At 39.7% G+C, this 15,326-nt stretch overlaps 1 protein-coding gene across 3 annotated transcripts; it reads right to left on the bottom strand.

Annotated features, from left to right (window-relative positions):
* Nucleotides 1–887: 887 nt before the first annotated feature.
* SNRPB2 (small nuclear ribonucleoprotein polypeptide B2) lies at nt 888–12,365 on the bottom strand. Of its 3 annotated transcripts, none has more exons than XM_044263480.1 (7): nt 12,286–12,365; nt 9,676–9,764; nt 9,113–9,285; nt 5,097–5,237; nt 3,211–3,261; nt 1,720–1,808; nt 888–1,265 (listed from the first exon to the last, which is right to left on the bottom strand). In XM_044263480.1, the coding sequence occupies exons 2-7, from the start codon at nt 9,737–9,739 to the stop codon at nt 1,106–1,108; spliced, it is 678 nt and encodes a 225-aa protein (XP_044119415.1). In that variant the 5' UTR covers nt 9,740–9,764; nt 12,286–12,365; the 3' UTR covers nt 888–1,105. The 3 variants fall into 3 exon arrangements, with proteins under 3 accessions (XP_044119415.1, XP_044119417.1, XP_044119416.1); XM_044263482.1 differs by having other exon boundaries at nt 9,676–9,760; nt 12,286–12,348; XM_044263481.1 differs by lacking the exon at nt 12,286–12,365 and adding an exon at nt 12,215–12,268.
* Nucleotides 12,366–15,326: the final 2,961 nt, after the last annotated feature.

Below are 15,326 nucleotides of genomic sequence, written 5' to 3'. Positions count from 1 at the left end.
TAGAAGCATGAAATAGTTCAAAGATAGCATTCTCTTTCCTTGTTTTCCCAGAAAACATGTTACTCCTAGATGGCTTTTAACCAATTAAATGCTGAATGAAAAGCTTTGTGAACTGTCTACTACCAGCAAGAAATTATACTCATTTATTTAAAGAACACGAAGTTCAAATTTGGTTCCTGTCCAAGTCTCATTTTCTTCTAACACTTAAGGCAATTATTTTTTACCATTAACACCAAACACACACACTCTTACCATTACCACATACACACACACCCAGCAATCCATATGAAAAAAAAAATTACAAAAAAATCTAATGAAGGGCTTGATCTAATTCTCCTTTTGTTAAAATGATTCAATGGGGCATCTGAGTAGCTCAGTTAGGTGTCTGACTTAGGCTTGGGTCCTGGGATTGAGTTCTGCATCCCTGTCTCTAGCTCTTACACAGCAGGGAGTCTGCTTGAGGATTCTCTCTTCCTGTCTCTGGCCCTTCCCCTGTTTTGTTCATATTCTCTCTCAAATAAATAAAATCTGAAAAAAAAAATTTTTTTTCAATAGTTCTTTGCCATTAGCTGCTCCACAATAATACTAGGAAAGTATCCAATTATAGTTCCATATATTTCCTTTTTTTTAAAGATTTTATTTGACAGCGAGAGACAGCGAAAGAGGAAACACAAGCAGGGGGAGTGGGAGAGGGAGAAGCAGGCTTCCCGCTGAGCGGGGAGCCTGAGGCAGGGCTTGCTTCCAGGACCCCAGGATCATGACCTGAGCCGAAGGCTGATGCTTAAAGACTCAGCCACCCAGTTGCCCCAGTTTTCTATTCCTTAAGAGGTGCTCCAGACTAGCATAAACATTTGGTGATAGGACAATGGAATAAATGAAGTATTAGGTAAAGAATACAAATAGAAGTTTATTATACAAAATTGAGTTCTTCATATTTCATAGTTCACTTAGGCTAAACAAAGACTAGGTATTTTTTAAAATCATTCACAAAAATTTCACTTTCACACCCCCCTCACTCCAACTATTAAAAAATGGCCTGACCAAATGTTATCAAAACAAACACTATAAATAACACCAAGTCCTTTAAAGACAACTATCCAATATGTTATTTCTTGGCATAGGTGATCTTCATGGCGTGGGACGGTGTGATTTTAAATCCCTGTAAAGCATCCCTGGCAGCTCCAGCCTGTCCGTCATTTTCAAATTCAACAAAAGCAATGTCATGCCTCCCAGGTACCAAACGTACTTCCTTGAAGCCAGGAAACCTACAAGAGGAGAAACAATTTATACACATAAATATATAAAGGATATCAAATACATAAATGCTCATTCTGTGTTTAAATCAGCAACTTCCCGATGCTGATCTAGGAAAAGTATCATATCCTACCAAGAATCCTAAAGAGGCTCAAAGAGTCTAAAATATAATTAATAATGCCATGAAAGAAGTGTAGCTGTAATGTAAGCTAGTTCATTTTTGTCATTGTACCAAAGCTTTGTTTTCCGTTTCACTCATCAATTAGAACAATTCAAACATTAGAGGTAATTCAGCTTTTTATGTGCCAAATCTACAGACTTGCTTCAACTTACATCATTAACCGCAGACCAAATCAAGGAAGCTATAGGAATTACTGTTGTGATACACAAAAGGATTCAACCTACAGAAGAGCTATTTGTCCTGTTGGGAGGCTTTCAGAACAGACTGGTTTATGAAAAACTTACTGATTAAACAGCATGGATAACATCATCTCATTAGTCTCTTCTGGTAAATTATTGAGGAATAAAATATAGTTTGGAGGGTAATCAGGGACCTAAAACAAAGAAAAAAGGCAAAGTTAGCTTTAATTATAAAAAGTATAGCAAGCCACTTCAGAGAGCTACATTCCAGTTTATTAAAGATTATGAATGTAGCATAGCACTACATCAAACACTAAAGCTAAAAAACAATGACACCAGAGAAATAAACATACATCTAACAGCAACTAAGCAGACAATCAAGTCACTTTATACAGATCTGGATAATTACAAATTTTATTAAGTTTAAAGTATTTAATAGTATTTAAAACAACGTTTAAGTTTTAAGCATCCAGCGTCACTTGTACAGGAAAGACTGTCAAATAGATTACGTAACGTAAGAGCCAAACAAAACTAGAAATGGCAGCAATGTTGCCCAACTTCAGCTGGTTACCCCAATAACACTCAGATTTCAATCCTGAGTTACTGTTTACAATCTCCCAGCATTTAAAAAAATTTAGAACCACTTTGAGTAAAAGTCACTACTACTTGGCGACTTTTAATACTGTCTACAAGTAAATGGGAAATACAGAGCATCTAGTTACAACCAAATGGAACAAGTATTATTAGATGTTAAACTAGTTATCTGATACCCTAAGCTGTGGTTATAGAGAATTCTAGGGACAGGGTCATCCTGTACCTAAGAGCCTCTCTGTATTCAGGCTACTTTCATGAAGAGAAAAGACAACGTTTAAGGCTTAGAGAATTAAGTGCTGGCATTCGTAAACTGAACTACAACTGCGGAAAGACTCCAAAAGAGGGAGGTGGATAATAAAGGAAAATGCACAAAACTTCAAATCAGAGAAGAAAAGCTCTGAGGTGTAAGGAATTCTCTGGACTTAAGGATCTTGTCAGATTCTAAGCATCCAAGGAACCAAGGGGAAACCATGAGTATCTAATTAAGGCTTTCTCTTTGAGGCTTCCAGCAGGGGAGATTTGCTAAGAGGTTTCTAAAACCTATATATAAAGAGACATATACTTGTTCTCAGATGCCAGAGCAAGGGTAACTATAAAATCACCTTGCTCTATTAAAAAAGACAGTTCAGTGCTTTGAGCAACTAATATGGAAAGAGAGCCTATTCATCTGGCCAGTTTCCCCAACCTCTGTGTCTGTAAAGCCCTGGGCTTTGTATATACTGTAGGGAAAATAAAAATGTTCGCTCCCAGCCTTTGCAGAGTTTAAAATCTGTCATTTCTATTCCATCACTGAAACATTATGGAAAGAAAGGAATAAAGTCAGATGTCATTTTTTTTAAAAAATCAAAATGTTTTGAGACATGAGTTTCTATATGAAGTGTTATATAATTTAATGTCTTATACAAGGAATTTTTTTCAGTTTTTGGAGACAGGCAAGTTGTTGTATATTCTGGTTTATAATTTTACTTTAAAAAGGAAGCACCACATGGAAACAAAGATTACCTGAGGATTTGGTGTTGAATTTCCTTGGGTATTTGCTGCATTTGGTGCTCCCTAAACAAAAGAAATAGAAAATAGTTAAATTGCTGATTGCTCTAAAAAAGCAACAGGTGATTATAATTTTAATTACTGCATAAAAATAACATTAATTTTTAAAAGACCACCTACTAAATGGGAGAAGATATTTGCAAATGACATATCCAATAAAGGATTAAGTATCCAAAGTATATTACCAACTGATGAAACACCCAAAAAACAAATAATCCAACTAAAAAATGGGCAGAAGACATAAACAGACATTTCTCCAAAGACATACAGATGGCAAACAGACACATGAAAAGAAGCTCAACATCACTCATCATCAGGGAAATGTAAATGAAAACTACAAGGAGATGTCACCCCACACTTGTCAGAAAGGCTAAAATCATAAATACAAGAAACCACAAATGTTGATGAGGATGCGAAGAAAAAGGAACCCTCGTTACACTGCTGGTGGGAGTACAGACTGGTGCAGCCATTCTGGAAAACTGTATGGAGGTTCCTCAAAAAAATTAAAAATAGAACCACCCCACGATCCAGTGATCACACTATTGGTTATTTACCCAAATAATACAAAAGCACTAATTTAAAGGGATACACGCATCCCAATGTTTACAGCACTTTATTTACAACAGCCACCCAAGAGTGCATTGACAGACGAATGAATGAGGAAGATGTGGTATATATATACAAGGTAATATTATTCAGCCATAAAAAAGAATGAAATCCTATCTTTTGCAACAACATGGATGAACCAGGGCATAATGCTAAATCAGTCAGTCAGAGAAAGAAAAATACCATACATTTCACTTCTATGTGGAATTTAAGAAACAAAACCAACAAATAAAAACAAAAAGGGAAATAGACACAACAACAAACAGGCCAAACAAACAAACACACACAACAAACAAACAAACACAACAATTTCTTCTACAGAGAATAAATTGATGGTTACTGAAGAGGAGATGTGGAGAGGGATGAGAGAAATAGGGGACAAGGATTAAGGAGGGCACTTATCGTGATGAGCATGGAGTCATGCACAGAAGTTATACTATACCCCTGGAACTAACAACACTTATGCTAACCCTACTGGAATTAAAACTTTAAAAAAACACATTAATTTAAAAATATTCCTTATTCTGTTTAATTTTACGTTAAGAATTTACACTGTAACTGAGTCAAACTTTAACTTGTCAGTTAATTTTGAAAGATCTAGTCCAAAATTTTAAAGACTGTATCATAAAATTTAACCTCTAACCTTTAAAATTATGGAGAAATATATACAAAAAAAACAGGAACCAGTCTTTCCCTTTTTTAAAAAAAAAAACAACAGACAAAAGCAAAGCAAAAAAAAAAAAAAAAAGTAAAAGTAAACTATTTCTAATCACTTTCAGTCCAAAAGTAACTACATTTTGGATGATAATCTCACTTTTACTTCAAATTAGATTTTTGAATCCCTCAACTGTTCAAAGAAAGCAGCTTTGTGGAACACTCAAGATTAAAGATAGTATCTACAGCATTATTGGCAGGCAGTAGAACTTGAGAAGCCAGCAGATATTATTAATATATTTTGAAGAATGATGGAACTAAATGTCACACAAATTCAAATAAAACTGTTTAATATAAATCTGCATATGTAAAGGTTTATGTTTAATTTGGGGCTTAAAGATAAATATTGGAATTCCAGAACTCAACCAATTCCAGCTTCTTCAAAGTACACCTTTTAACACACAGAGGCACATACAGATACCACCCCCGCCCCCGCCACCCACAAATCATCCCTTAAGTGGAAAACAGCCATCTCTGTCAAGTTCTTAACACCAACAAACCTAGAACTTTGTTCATCTCACCTGACCAGGCTTTTTGTTTGCAGTGGTTGCAGTCTGTTCCACAGTTTTTGCTTTTTTCTTTTCCTTCTTCTTTTCTTTGTCAGCAAAAGTGCCGCGCATTTTAGATATTATATCAGAATCTGTTTTGGCATACTGGATTCGCTGTTTTAATTATTTGGAAACAGTTACTATTCATTATGCTGAAGGCTGTTTATACTCTTCATTAATATTTCAAATTTCATTACATAAATACACTACAAGCTGGTTTTAAACACACCCCTAAGGAAATCTGTTAAATACACTGAGCACCAAATGAAAATAAATTGTGATCTCTGATTCACAACTTAGACAAAGTTAGACAACTACGCTTATTAGAAGCAGACCCAAAGATTTTCATGGAAAAAGCACAGAACTTTGAAACATCTGCACCACATGTTCTCTCAATTTTATGAAACAGAGAAAAACGCATTGGAAAGTTGTCTACTCCTTGGTAAGGACTCTCAATTAAGGAGCCAAGATGTGTCGATTAGCTGTGGAATGTATCATATGGAATTTGTTGTTTCCACAGGTAAAGTACTAAAGATGGGAGAATGATTTCCCTTTGAATCCAATCTACAATTTTTAAATAAAATGACTAATAGTGGCAACAACTTAAACTTTAAAATGCTTTGAAGAGAAACAAAGAATGGCATATCTCAGCTAGTGCAGCCAGGCCAGCAAGAATAGTATGCCAGCGAGACAAGAGGTTTGTGTTTAAAAACCCTGGTCTAGGAGAGCATTTCGTGAGTTTTATCACGCATTCTAACTACATGGAAGGCTGCAGATGCTGATGCAGTAGGTCTGAGTGAGGCCCAAGATTCGCACTTCTAATAGGCACAAAGTGGATGATGGGGCCCACACTTCGAGTAGCAGGGCCCTGACCTAAAGCATTATCACACAGCTAGATTCAACACCAATCATCCAAATTTTTGCTAGGAGTTAAACTATTTTCTAGGGCATATCTATCTGCAAACTGCAATTTCTATTTCCAGGAAACATTTCTTCTCTGGAGCTGAATGAGCTGAAACCAACTCTCTGCCCATACCAAAACAAAAGAGTCCTACAAATGACTATCTAAAATTGCCTTATAGAGTAAGAGTTGCATCTCAGTCTGAAAGGAATGAGTGACCTTCTGAAGTAGCATGGGTCTGAAAGCAGAAATTTTGTTTAAACCAAAGTCTCTTTTTTTCTCCCCTAGAGATGTGTGTGCTGGGGAAACAAGAGAGGAGCATCCTAGCCTCACCTCAGCACCCAAGGCTTTCTCTGGCTTGCTGGGCTGCTGTACCATAGGGTTTCTAAGTGGACTTATCCCTGTAAGCAACTGCTGGTTTTGCATGTCATCATCTAACCAGAAGGAATAGGCTTAGACTAACTGACTTAGTCCCAAGGATTCCCTGCCATCTCCCCTGTGTCTTCAACCTTCTCCCTGACCTGAACACATCTTGGGTGACCTGTCCTTATGATAGTCACCTGTGAAAATCTGTGATCTCAGTCATCATTCTTAGCTGGCTGGTCTACGCTAGTGATTCTCAACTACAGGTGGTTTTGTCCATAGGGGACAACTGGTGCTCTGAATGGAGAGCCTGGGTTGTCATGCTACTGGCATGTGTGGTACCGGGATGCTGTTAAACCCTCTGCAATGAAGGCAATAGACCACCACAACAAGAATTATTCAGGTCAAGATGTCAAAAGGATCAATGGAAAAACCCTGGTCGAGACTAACTACCCGTAAGGGATAAACAAGTACACCCACTGCTTAGAGAAGGAGCAAGGTTTACATTTATGCCAAAGGTTTCATAACAGAAGCCATTTAGGAAGATGGTTCTACTTTACTGAGGTATTTTTTGGCATTAAATAACCAAATATCCTTGAATCTGGGTAATTTTGTTATGAGTTCCAGTTACAGCAAATTTTGCTTACTTCTGATCTGGTATGTTGGGAGTTAAAACAAAAGAGCAACTAAAACCACCTGAATAAACACAAAGCAAGACAGCTCAAACAACATTCTTCTTCCTCTTCCAGGATGCTGGAAATTTGGCAGTCTTCCTGCCTTGAAGGCCTTCCTGAAGGCAGAGAATGGAACTCATAAAATACTTTCAGGGCATTATTAGTCCACTGGACTTTTTCCATTGACTTAAAATAATTAGTTGGCAAAGTGAAGCCAGTGCCAGCAATTTCTAGCTTTCCTGTATCTGAGTAACCAGCGCATGCAAACCTGTCATCTCAACTCAACAAAATAAAATCCTCTACAGGAAGAAACTGTTCCTTCTTATTAATGTAAATTTAGATTTAAACTAAAACCCAGTTTTATGCTCCTGCCAACTGCAATTTCCATTGTACTATTTCTTCATACTTACTAAGACAGACAAACTTGTTTCAGGAAATTCCAACTTATTAAAAAGAGTGTATGTAGGCACAATCCCAGTTTTCTGAGGTGGGCCTTTCCACACAGCTGGTGCCCATCAGATGGGAAGTGATGGGAAAAGGGGAACTGGATAGAAAAGGAGAAGAAAACTTGCTCTAGTAACAGAGAAAAAAATGCCCACTCCTGAATTAAACAATGTGTTACATAAAGGCCACTGACCATGGCATGAACCACTGACCACAGCCAACATTGCCTATTTTTGTAAATCAGGTCTTAATGGAACACGGCCACATCATCTATGGCTGGTTTGGCTGTCATAAAGACAGAGTTAAACAGCTGCAGGAGAGATCACCTGGCTCACAAAGCATAAAATACTTACTATTTGGCCCTTTAGGACAGTGTGCCAACTCCTAGTTTTGGGGGGAAAAACTGTAATACTGGTTGTCAGGTTAGGTTTCGAGGCCTTGTACTGCCATGAGTTGTACTAATATAACCCAGACTGGCAACTAACCTTTCTGTGCCTGATTCTTCATTTCCAAAATAAAGGGATTAGACCAGAATCTGCACTACAGACCATGGGCCAAATCCATCCAGGCCAAGGCTTGTTTTTGTATGGCCCATAGGCTACGGACTTTGTTTTTTCCTACAGTTTTAAAGCGTTGTTAAAAAACACGCACAGACACAGGAATATATGACAGAAACTGTTTGTGGTCCATAAAGCCTCAAATATTTACTACCCAGTCCTTTATAAAGTTTTTGATAACCTCTGAATCAGCCTAAAGGATAGCCAATCTGCTTGCATTTTATAGGTACTGAAAATGAACACAGGCACATACCCAGTCAATGGCACAATCAGATCCAGGGTCTGGAAACTCTGGACCCTGTCTCTTTCCTCAAAGTCTCTTCTCATTCCATTCCCGTCTCAGGAAAAAGCACTAGGAATCCGTACCCAAGGTACTCTGTAGTTACACCCGGTTCCATTGATTAAAAATAATTAGTTGGCAAAGTGAAGCCATGCCAACAAATTCTAGACAGTGGCCTCCTAACTGAGTTCCCTAGTCCCTCTCAGCCCTCTCACAATCCAGTCCTCACCCAGCCGCTAAATGTGAATCTCACGTCATTCCTGAGGTTAGTACTTTCTATGCATAACTATTTCACTGTTGCTCACCATTCTAGGACTTTAAAACCTATTGAACTTTTCTTAGATCACTGCTTTTTCGAGACCGCATGGCTTCTGATACGTATTTTGTTATGCTATTTTCTGAAACTTCATATTGATTTCCTCTTTGACCCATGATTTTTGTGTTCTGTATTGTTTTACAAGTTTACAAAGGTTTTTTAATCTTCTGAGTTAACTTATAGTTCTTCTGAGATAAGAATACTGCCAATACTGCCACTATTTTTTAAACATTGTTCACTTCGATATATTTTGTTTTGCCCATCTGAACTATAATAAACTAGTGAATTATAAACTCGACTACTAGTGTTTCTAGAAACACAAATGTGTAAATAAAATAAACCAAACTTGCTTTAACAAATAATTAAAAGCAGAAAGGAACAGCCATAATTTCAAATGTGTATCTACAAACACAACATACCATTAACAGTGATTAAAATAATAAGACTGCCTTACCATTGGTTTACCATAAAATGGAAATCCTTGTAACTGTCTCAAGGCATTTGTGGATGAGCCCAGTTCCTTAAAAATAACAAAGGCTTGCCCCCTCATCTTCATCGTCTTTAAAGCTACAATATCTACAACGTGGCCAAACTGAGAAAACAGGGCATACAGGGATCTCTTCAACTCTGAGCAAAAGCAGAGGGGAAAACAATTTATTTGTGAAACAATGATAAAACTCTTCAGAAAATGATACTGCACTGAGTGCCCCCCATCATGCATTTACTTATTTACACAAAGTTACATATTTTAACAAAATCACATTATACTACTGGCCATCTAGTTTTTAAAAGTTGTTTCAAACCATTTTTATCTATGAGTGAAAACACATTCACCAAATTTTCAGTCCTAACCTATTTGTTTTTAAAAAGCCTTAAAATTCTCACACAAAACAAACAAGCCATTATTTCAGGTACTGACAAAGATTAACATGAGAAGCTTTGAAGCAGTACAGTTTTTAAGATGCTAGTAATTAAACACACTTTGGTTGTGAACAAATGTTTTTTAAAAGCACTTACCTTCTTTTTTAATTTTGTCGTTCATATTGTTGATGTAAATTGTATGATTTGGTCTGATATCCATGCTGGAGTTAAACTGTTCAAACTGCCTAAGGAGACAGTAAATATTCTGTTATAAACAGGGAGCATTTGGGCGCCTGACTGGCTCGGTGGGTTAAGGCCTCTGCCTCCGGCTCGGGTCATGGTCTCAGGGTCCTGGGATCAAGCCCCACATCGGGCTCTCTGCTCAGCGGGGAGCCTGCTTCCCTTCCTCTCTCTGCCTGCCTCTCTGCCTACTTGTGATCTCTCTCTCTCTGTCAAATAAATAAATCTTTAAAAAAAAATGTAAAAACAAACAAAACAAAACAGGGAGCATTAACTCACACTGTTGTGTGGTATCATAACATAGGGACTAATAACAACTCAATTTTCTTTCAATCCCAAATGTCAGAAAATACCAGTTTGTTAGTAGTCTTTAAAACTTCTCCAGTACTTGCTAGTGCCTCTCCCCCTCCCCGCCTTTTTTTAGTGCTTTATTTAATTATATGAGAGAGAGAGAGCACAAGTAGGGGTGAGATGCAGAGGCAGAGGGAGAAGCAGAATCCCCATCAGCAAGGGGCCCATGAGGGACTAGATCCCAGGATGCTGGGATCATGACCTCAGCTGAAGGCAGATGCTTAATGATTGAGCCACCCATGCACCTGGGTTAGCCCTCCTTTTTAAACAAATACAACAGTTCTCAAGCTCGAAACTTGGTGGAGCACCAGTACCTAGGCAGATTTTAATAACATTTCACCCAATACATTTATTTTTTTATTTTTATTTTTTTTAAAAGATTTTATTTATTTATTTGACATAGAGAGAGAAGCGAGAGCAAGCACAGGCAGACGGAGTGGCAGGCAGAGGCAGAGGGAGAAGCAGGCTCCCCGCCAAGCAAGGAGCCCGATGTGGGACTCGATCCCAGGACCCAATACATTTATTTTTATACTTACCTTTCACTTGCAACGAACAATAGTTTTTTCACTTGCCTAACAAAATAACTTTTTTTTTGGACAGAGACAGACACAGTGAGAAAGGGAACACAAGCAGGGGGAGTAGGAGAGGGAGAAGAGGCTTCCCGCTGAGCAGGGAGCTTGATGCGGGGTTCAATCCCAGGACCCTGGGATCATGACCTGAGCCGAAGGCAGACCCTTAATAACTGAGCCACCCAGGCGTCCCTAACTTTTGTTTTTTAATAAAATTATATTATTTATTTATGTAGGATCCAACCCATCATGGAGCCCAATATAGGGCTTGAACTCAAAACCCTGAGATCAAGATATGAGCTGAGCTCAAGAGTTGGATGCTTAATTGAATGTGCCATCAGGGACCCCACTTAATGAAATTATTTTTAAAATAATGTTTTAGGCTTTAAGGGAAATGAGAAAGAATCTAGCAAACGTGTGCCCTGTAAAAATCATTAAGAGAACATATTAATGGAATTTGCTGAGCAATACTTCTTGAGTACACTTAAAAAGTGCTTTCCTATCAGTTACTTAATTTATATACACCATCACCAGCTGTCCTGACTCGAAGGTTAACTCTAACGGACTTGAAATTCTGGAACTCAGAAAGAGCAGTATGGCATGATGGTTAAGAGCTCAGATTCTAGTACCAACCTCCTCTGAATTCAAATCCTATCTATGCTTATTACTAGCTGCTTGACTGAAGACAAGTTCCTTAATCTCAGGTCCACGGCTGTAAGACGGGGCTGGTATAACAGCATTTACCTATCAGAACTCAGAAGACTAGATGAGATAAAGTTCTGGCACAGCTCTCCGATGGGCATGGAGCACTTCGAGCAGCTGTTATTAATGGCTAGTACATGTAAAGTACCTGCCTGCCTACCGTTAGACTAACCGTTAGCTAATAAACAGCAGGCTTGGGGCTCCACCCTTGTTCTCCTCGTCTTTTGCACTTTTCTTTCACACTCACTTCGCTATTTCATTTTTTACACCATTTTTAGTTGCCAACTGTGACCCTCTTTTATTTCCGTGGGTGCCCCTCATATTCCTTCATTTCACCAATTTTAAAATCCACTGTGTGTGAACGGTATAGGAAGCTGAAAAGGAAAGAGCCTACAGAGGGACTGCACTAGTGCGGAACAGGTGATGGGTAACGCTTCTCAGATTTGCGATCCCCTAACCTGGAAGGGCTGGGGTCGCGAAAATAAGAAAGTGAGAGATCAAACTGAAGGCGGAGCTCTCAAAAGAGAGGCTCTTGCAAGATCTCCCGCGAGGTCTGAGGGTGGTGTGGACCAGAGCAAGGCACCTGGAGTACAAAGGGAGCCTCCCGCCTCTCCAGCCACAGGCACGTTCGACCAAAGCCCCAGGAAGCGACCCAGCGATCGCCGACCCCACCCCTTCCCACGAGAGGCAATTCTCCTAAATTTGGAGGCCTAGCAGGACCAGCGCGTCAGTTTCCAACCCCCCCCACCCTCTCGCCAACACCTCCGCGAACTCAGGAGCAAACACACGCCATCCCCAGCAGCGAGCCCCGTCCAGTCCCTGTTCCCACAAACCGACGTCCGGCCGAGCGGCGACCCACAACCCGGAGAACTGAAACAGCGAAGAAGAACGCGTTCCAACTCACCAGAGGCCTAGCCCAGTTCCCAACGAACCAAAAGCCGGAAACGGAGCCGCTACCGGAAGTTACGCTACCACGCACCTCAATCAATCGCCGACAAGTCCTGCAGTCGAGTTCAGAGTCGATCGATGCCTTCCGGCCCCAGCGGCGGCTGCTGGGACTCTTTCTGCACATGCGCTTACCTGGCGGGCGGGAAGGGTGGCTGGGGAGCAAGAAGCTTGTAGGAATGTAAGGGATTAAGTTGGAATCCTGGGGTCGTGCAGCGAGGCGATAGGGAAGGTCAGTGATTCCTTACCCAGCCACGACATTGTGTAGTTTTACCCCCACGCGACGGTGCCTTAATCTTTCCAGATCCAGTGTAGTTTTATAGGCAGCCCCTCATGCCAACTAACTGGGAAGGTTCCTTGGTTTTGCCCTTCTCAGAGCTCTAGAGGCCTCTGGTTTAACATCACCTTGAGGGCCCTAAGGGTACGTCCCCCAAGGGTCCTCGGATTCCTGATGCTCTTGAGGGAACGCTTCTTACCATTCTGCTGATGAGCTTGAATCCCGTTAGAACTCAGGTTGAGGCTTCAAAGCCTCTCTCACCTGGTAAGGCAACCACCTGGAATAATTGCCAAGCAAGCACCCCTAAGATCATCTGCCTAAATTCACTGGGTGGGGGGGGGGGAGGAGAGCCCCTACCACTCTAACCATCTTCTCTCACAAAATGCCTAGATTGTTCTTGGATAATACAAATTGTTGATGTTGATGTCTAGCTGAATGGGAATCCAAAAAAGTACATACGGTCATTCTTATTCATCGAATGTACGTAAAGGATCATCTGAAATACGAAGCGGTTGTTAAGAGCCAAGGGAAATCTCATCTTGTATCGTCCGATAACCTTAAAAATAAAACTTACTTTTCCAGCAGTGGGCTTACTTGGGAATGGCAGGGAATTGTAAAATTCAAGACAAGCAAGTGCCGCCAAACCATTGGCAAACTCCACAAACACAGTAGGGGAATGTTATTTTTATGGAGAAGGAGGAAATGGGAAGGGGTTGTTTTGAAAGAAAGTCCATTGTTAAAAAGCAAGATATCTGGGTAATGAGGGTTTCTCATTGGCTGAGTTGCAGAAGTAATGAATTTCTTAGAGGAGAGGCATTATACATCTTTTTTCTTTCGGGACCTGTAATTGATGATTCTTTCCCACTGAGGATTCTTTCCTTTGGTCTGTGATTGATGCTAATTTTGGAGTCTGTAATTGACAGTTCTTCTTGTAATTGACATTGAGTGGTATTCCCCTTTCTAGCCTCCCCAGTCCACTTTAGTGAGGTTTCCCTTTATTAATTTTCACACTTCCCCTTAATTATCTCTCTGAGCCTCCTTTCCTCATCTGTAAACTAAGGACCATAGTAATCCCTCCTTTTGGAGCTATTTTGAGGATTAAGTAAGCGAAATGTGAAGTGGTTAGCATACTGTCAGATACAAAATAACTGTTTTATAAGTGTTATTTCTAAATGCTGGCTATGATTTGTACATATCAGGAGGCCAGATTGGTTGGTTTTATAACATGGGGATTTTTATTTTTTAAAAGACCACCTGAAGTTGGAACAACCTGAAAATAATGTAAGCTCCTTAAGGGGGGGGTTGTCTACTTTGTTCACTCAAGTACACTCAGTAACTAGAAAAGTAACTGATACTCAATAAATATATTGAATGAATGAATGAAACTTCATGAAAAACTAAGCAGCATTAAACAAATGTGATATTTTATGAAGATGCACTTAAGTATAGGACATAAACAATCACAGAAAAACCTTGTTTTCATATATATATATATATACACAAATATATATATGTAATAGAAGAACTATAACTAGTTCTGTCTCAGTTAAGGAATTATGAGGGAATATAAAGGGCATATCCTTAACACGTTAAAACAGAATATAAACTAAATAAAATAATTTCTGAGTAACAAAGGTTGAGCTACCCTGCACATTAATATGGACATCTGTGCCATTAATTGTTTGATGCTACTGAGGATAGCTAAACTATTTCTCTGAAAATAAGCTCTAACCTGACAGTATTATGCAAGTGCTTCTGGCCAAGAACTTATCATAACTATTAAAAGGGAATGAAGTCGGACTTTGCCAAGATGGGAAGAAAATACCACAGGAAATACAGAGACCCAAAGACAGACTACGCATCGCGTTGCATTAACAACTAAATAATGGCTACTATACATTACGCTGTCAGAAAGAAATCATCTAATGCCAACTGCATGCTATTTCCCAGGTTCTTCTCAAAAGAGCTAGTACATTTGCCTGTCCTTGAGCAGTTGCTCCGCTCTTTCTAATAGCCTGTTAATGGTCCTCCATAGTTTCCTGAATGATTTTGAGAAACTGGTAATTGAAGGCAGGAATGAGAAAGGAATGAAGAGGAGAGAGGAGCTTTTCTGGTCTTGTGAGAAGCCTTGCATGGCCTGGTTATAGAACTATATTAACAGTTTTATAATAGCTAAACCTTGGTCAGATGTATTATAAAGCAGCTAGGGCTGGACACCCAGTTCCTGGACCTACTTTGAAAGCGTTAACAGAACTACAGTTCTGTTAATTGCGTTATTAACTTAGCTCCACGTTCTGTTTTTTCCCCCCACTTCATTATGTTTTATGGACCGCTTATCAACCATGAGCTTTGCCTTTCCCACTCCTACTCCACTCCTACTCCTACTGTTTACCCACTGATTGTAGTAACCTGATGGGGATCCGATGATGCTAACATTTTTATTGAACTTATCTACTTACCTGGTTACCAGGTCCCAAAGGGTGCCTCATTGTCTGAAAGAATGCATACCTCTGGGGGCACCTGGGTGGCTCAGTGGGTTAAGCCTCTGCCTTCGGCTCGGGTCATGATCTCAGGGTCCTGGGATCGAGCCCCATGTCGGGCTCTCTGCTCAGCCGGGAGCCTGCTTCCCCCTCTCTCTGTGCCTGCCTCTCTGCCTACCTGTGATCTCTCTCTCTCTATGTCAAATAAATATTAAAAAAAAAAAAAAGAATGCATACCTCTGG

The sequence above is a fragment of the Neovison vison genome, chromosome 8 (assembly GCF_020171115.1).
Source record: "Neovison vison isolate M4711 chromosome 8, ASM_NN_V1, whole genome shotgun sequence".
NCBI lineage: Eukaryota > Metazoa > Chordata > Mammalia > Carnivora > Mustelidae > Neogale > Neogale vison.
Note: the sequence above shows the minus strand (reverse complement) of the source record. Positions and strands in the feature narration are given on the sequence as shown.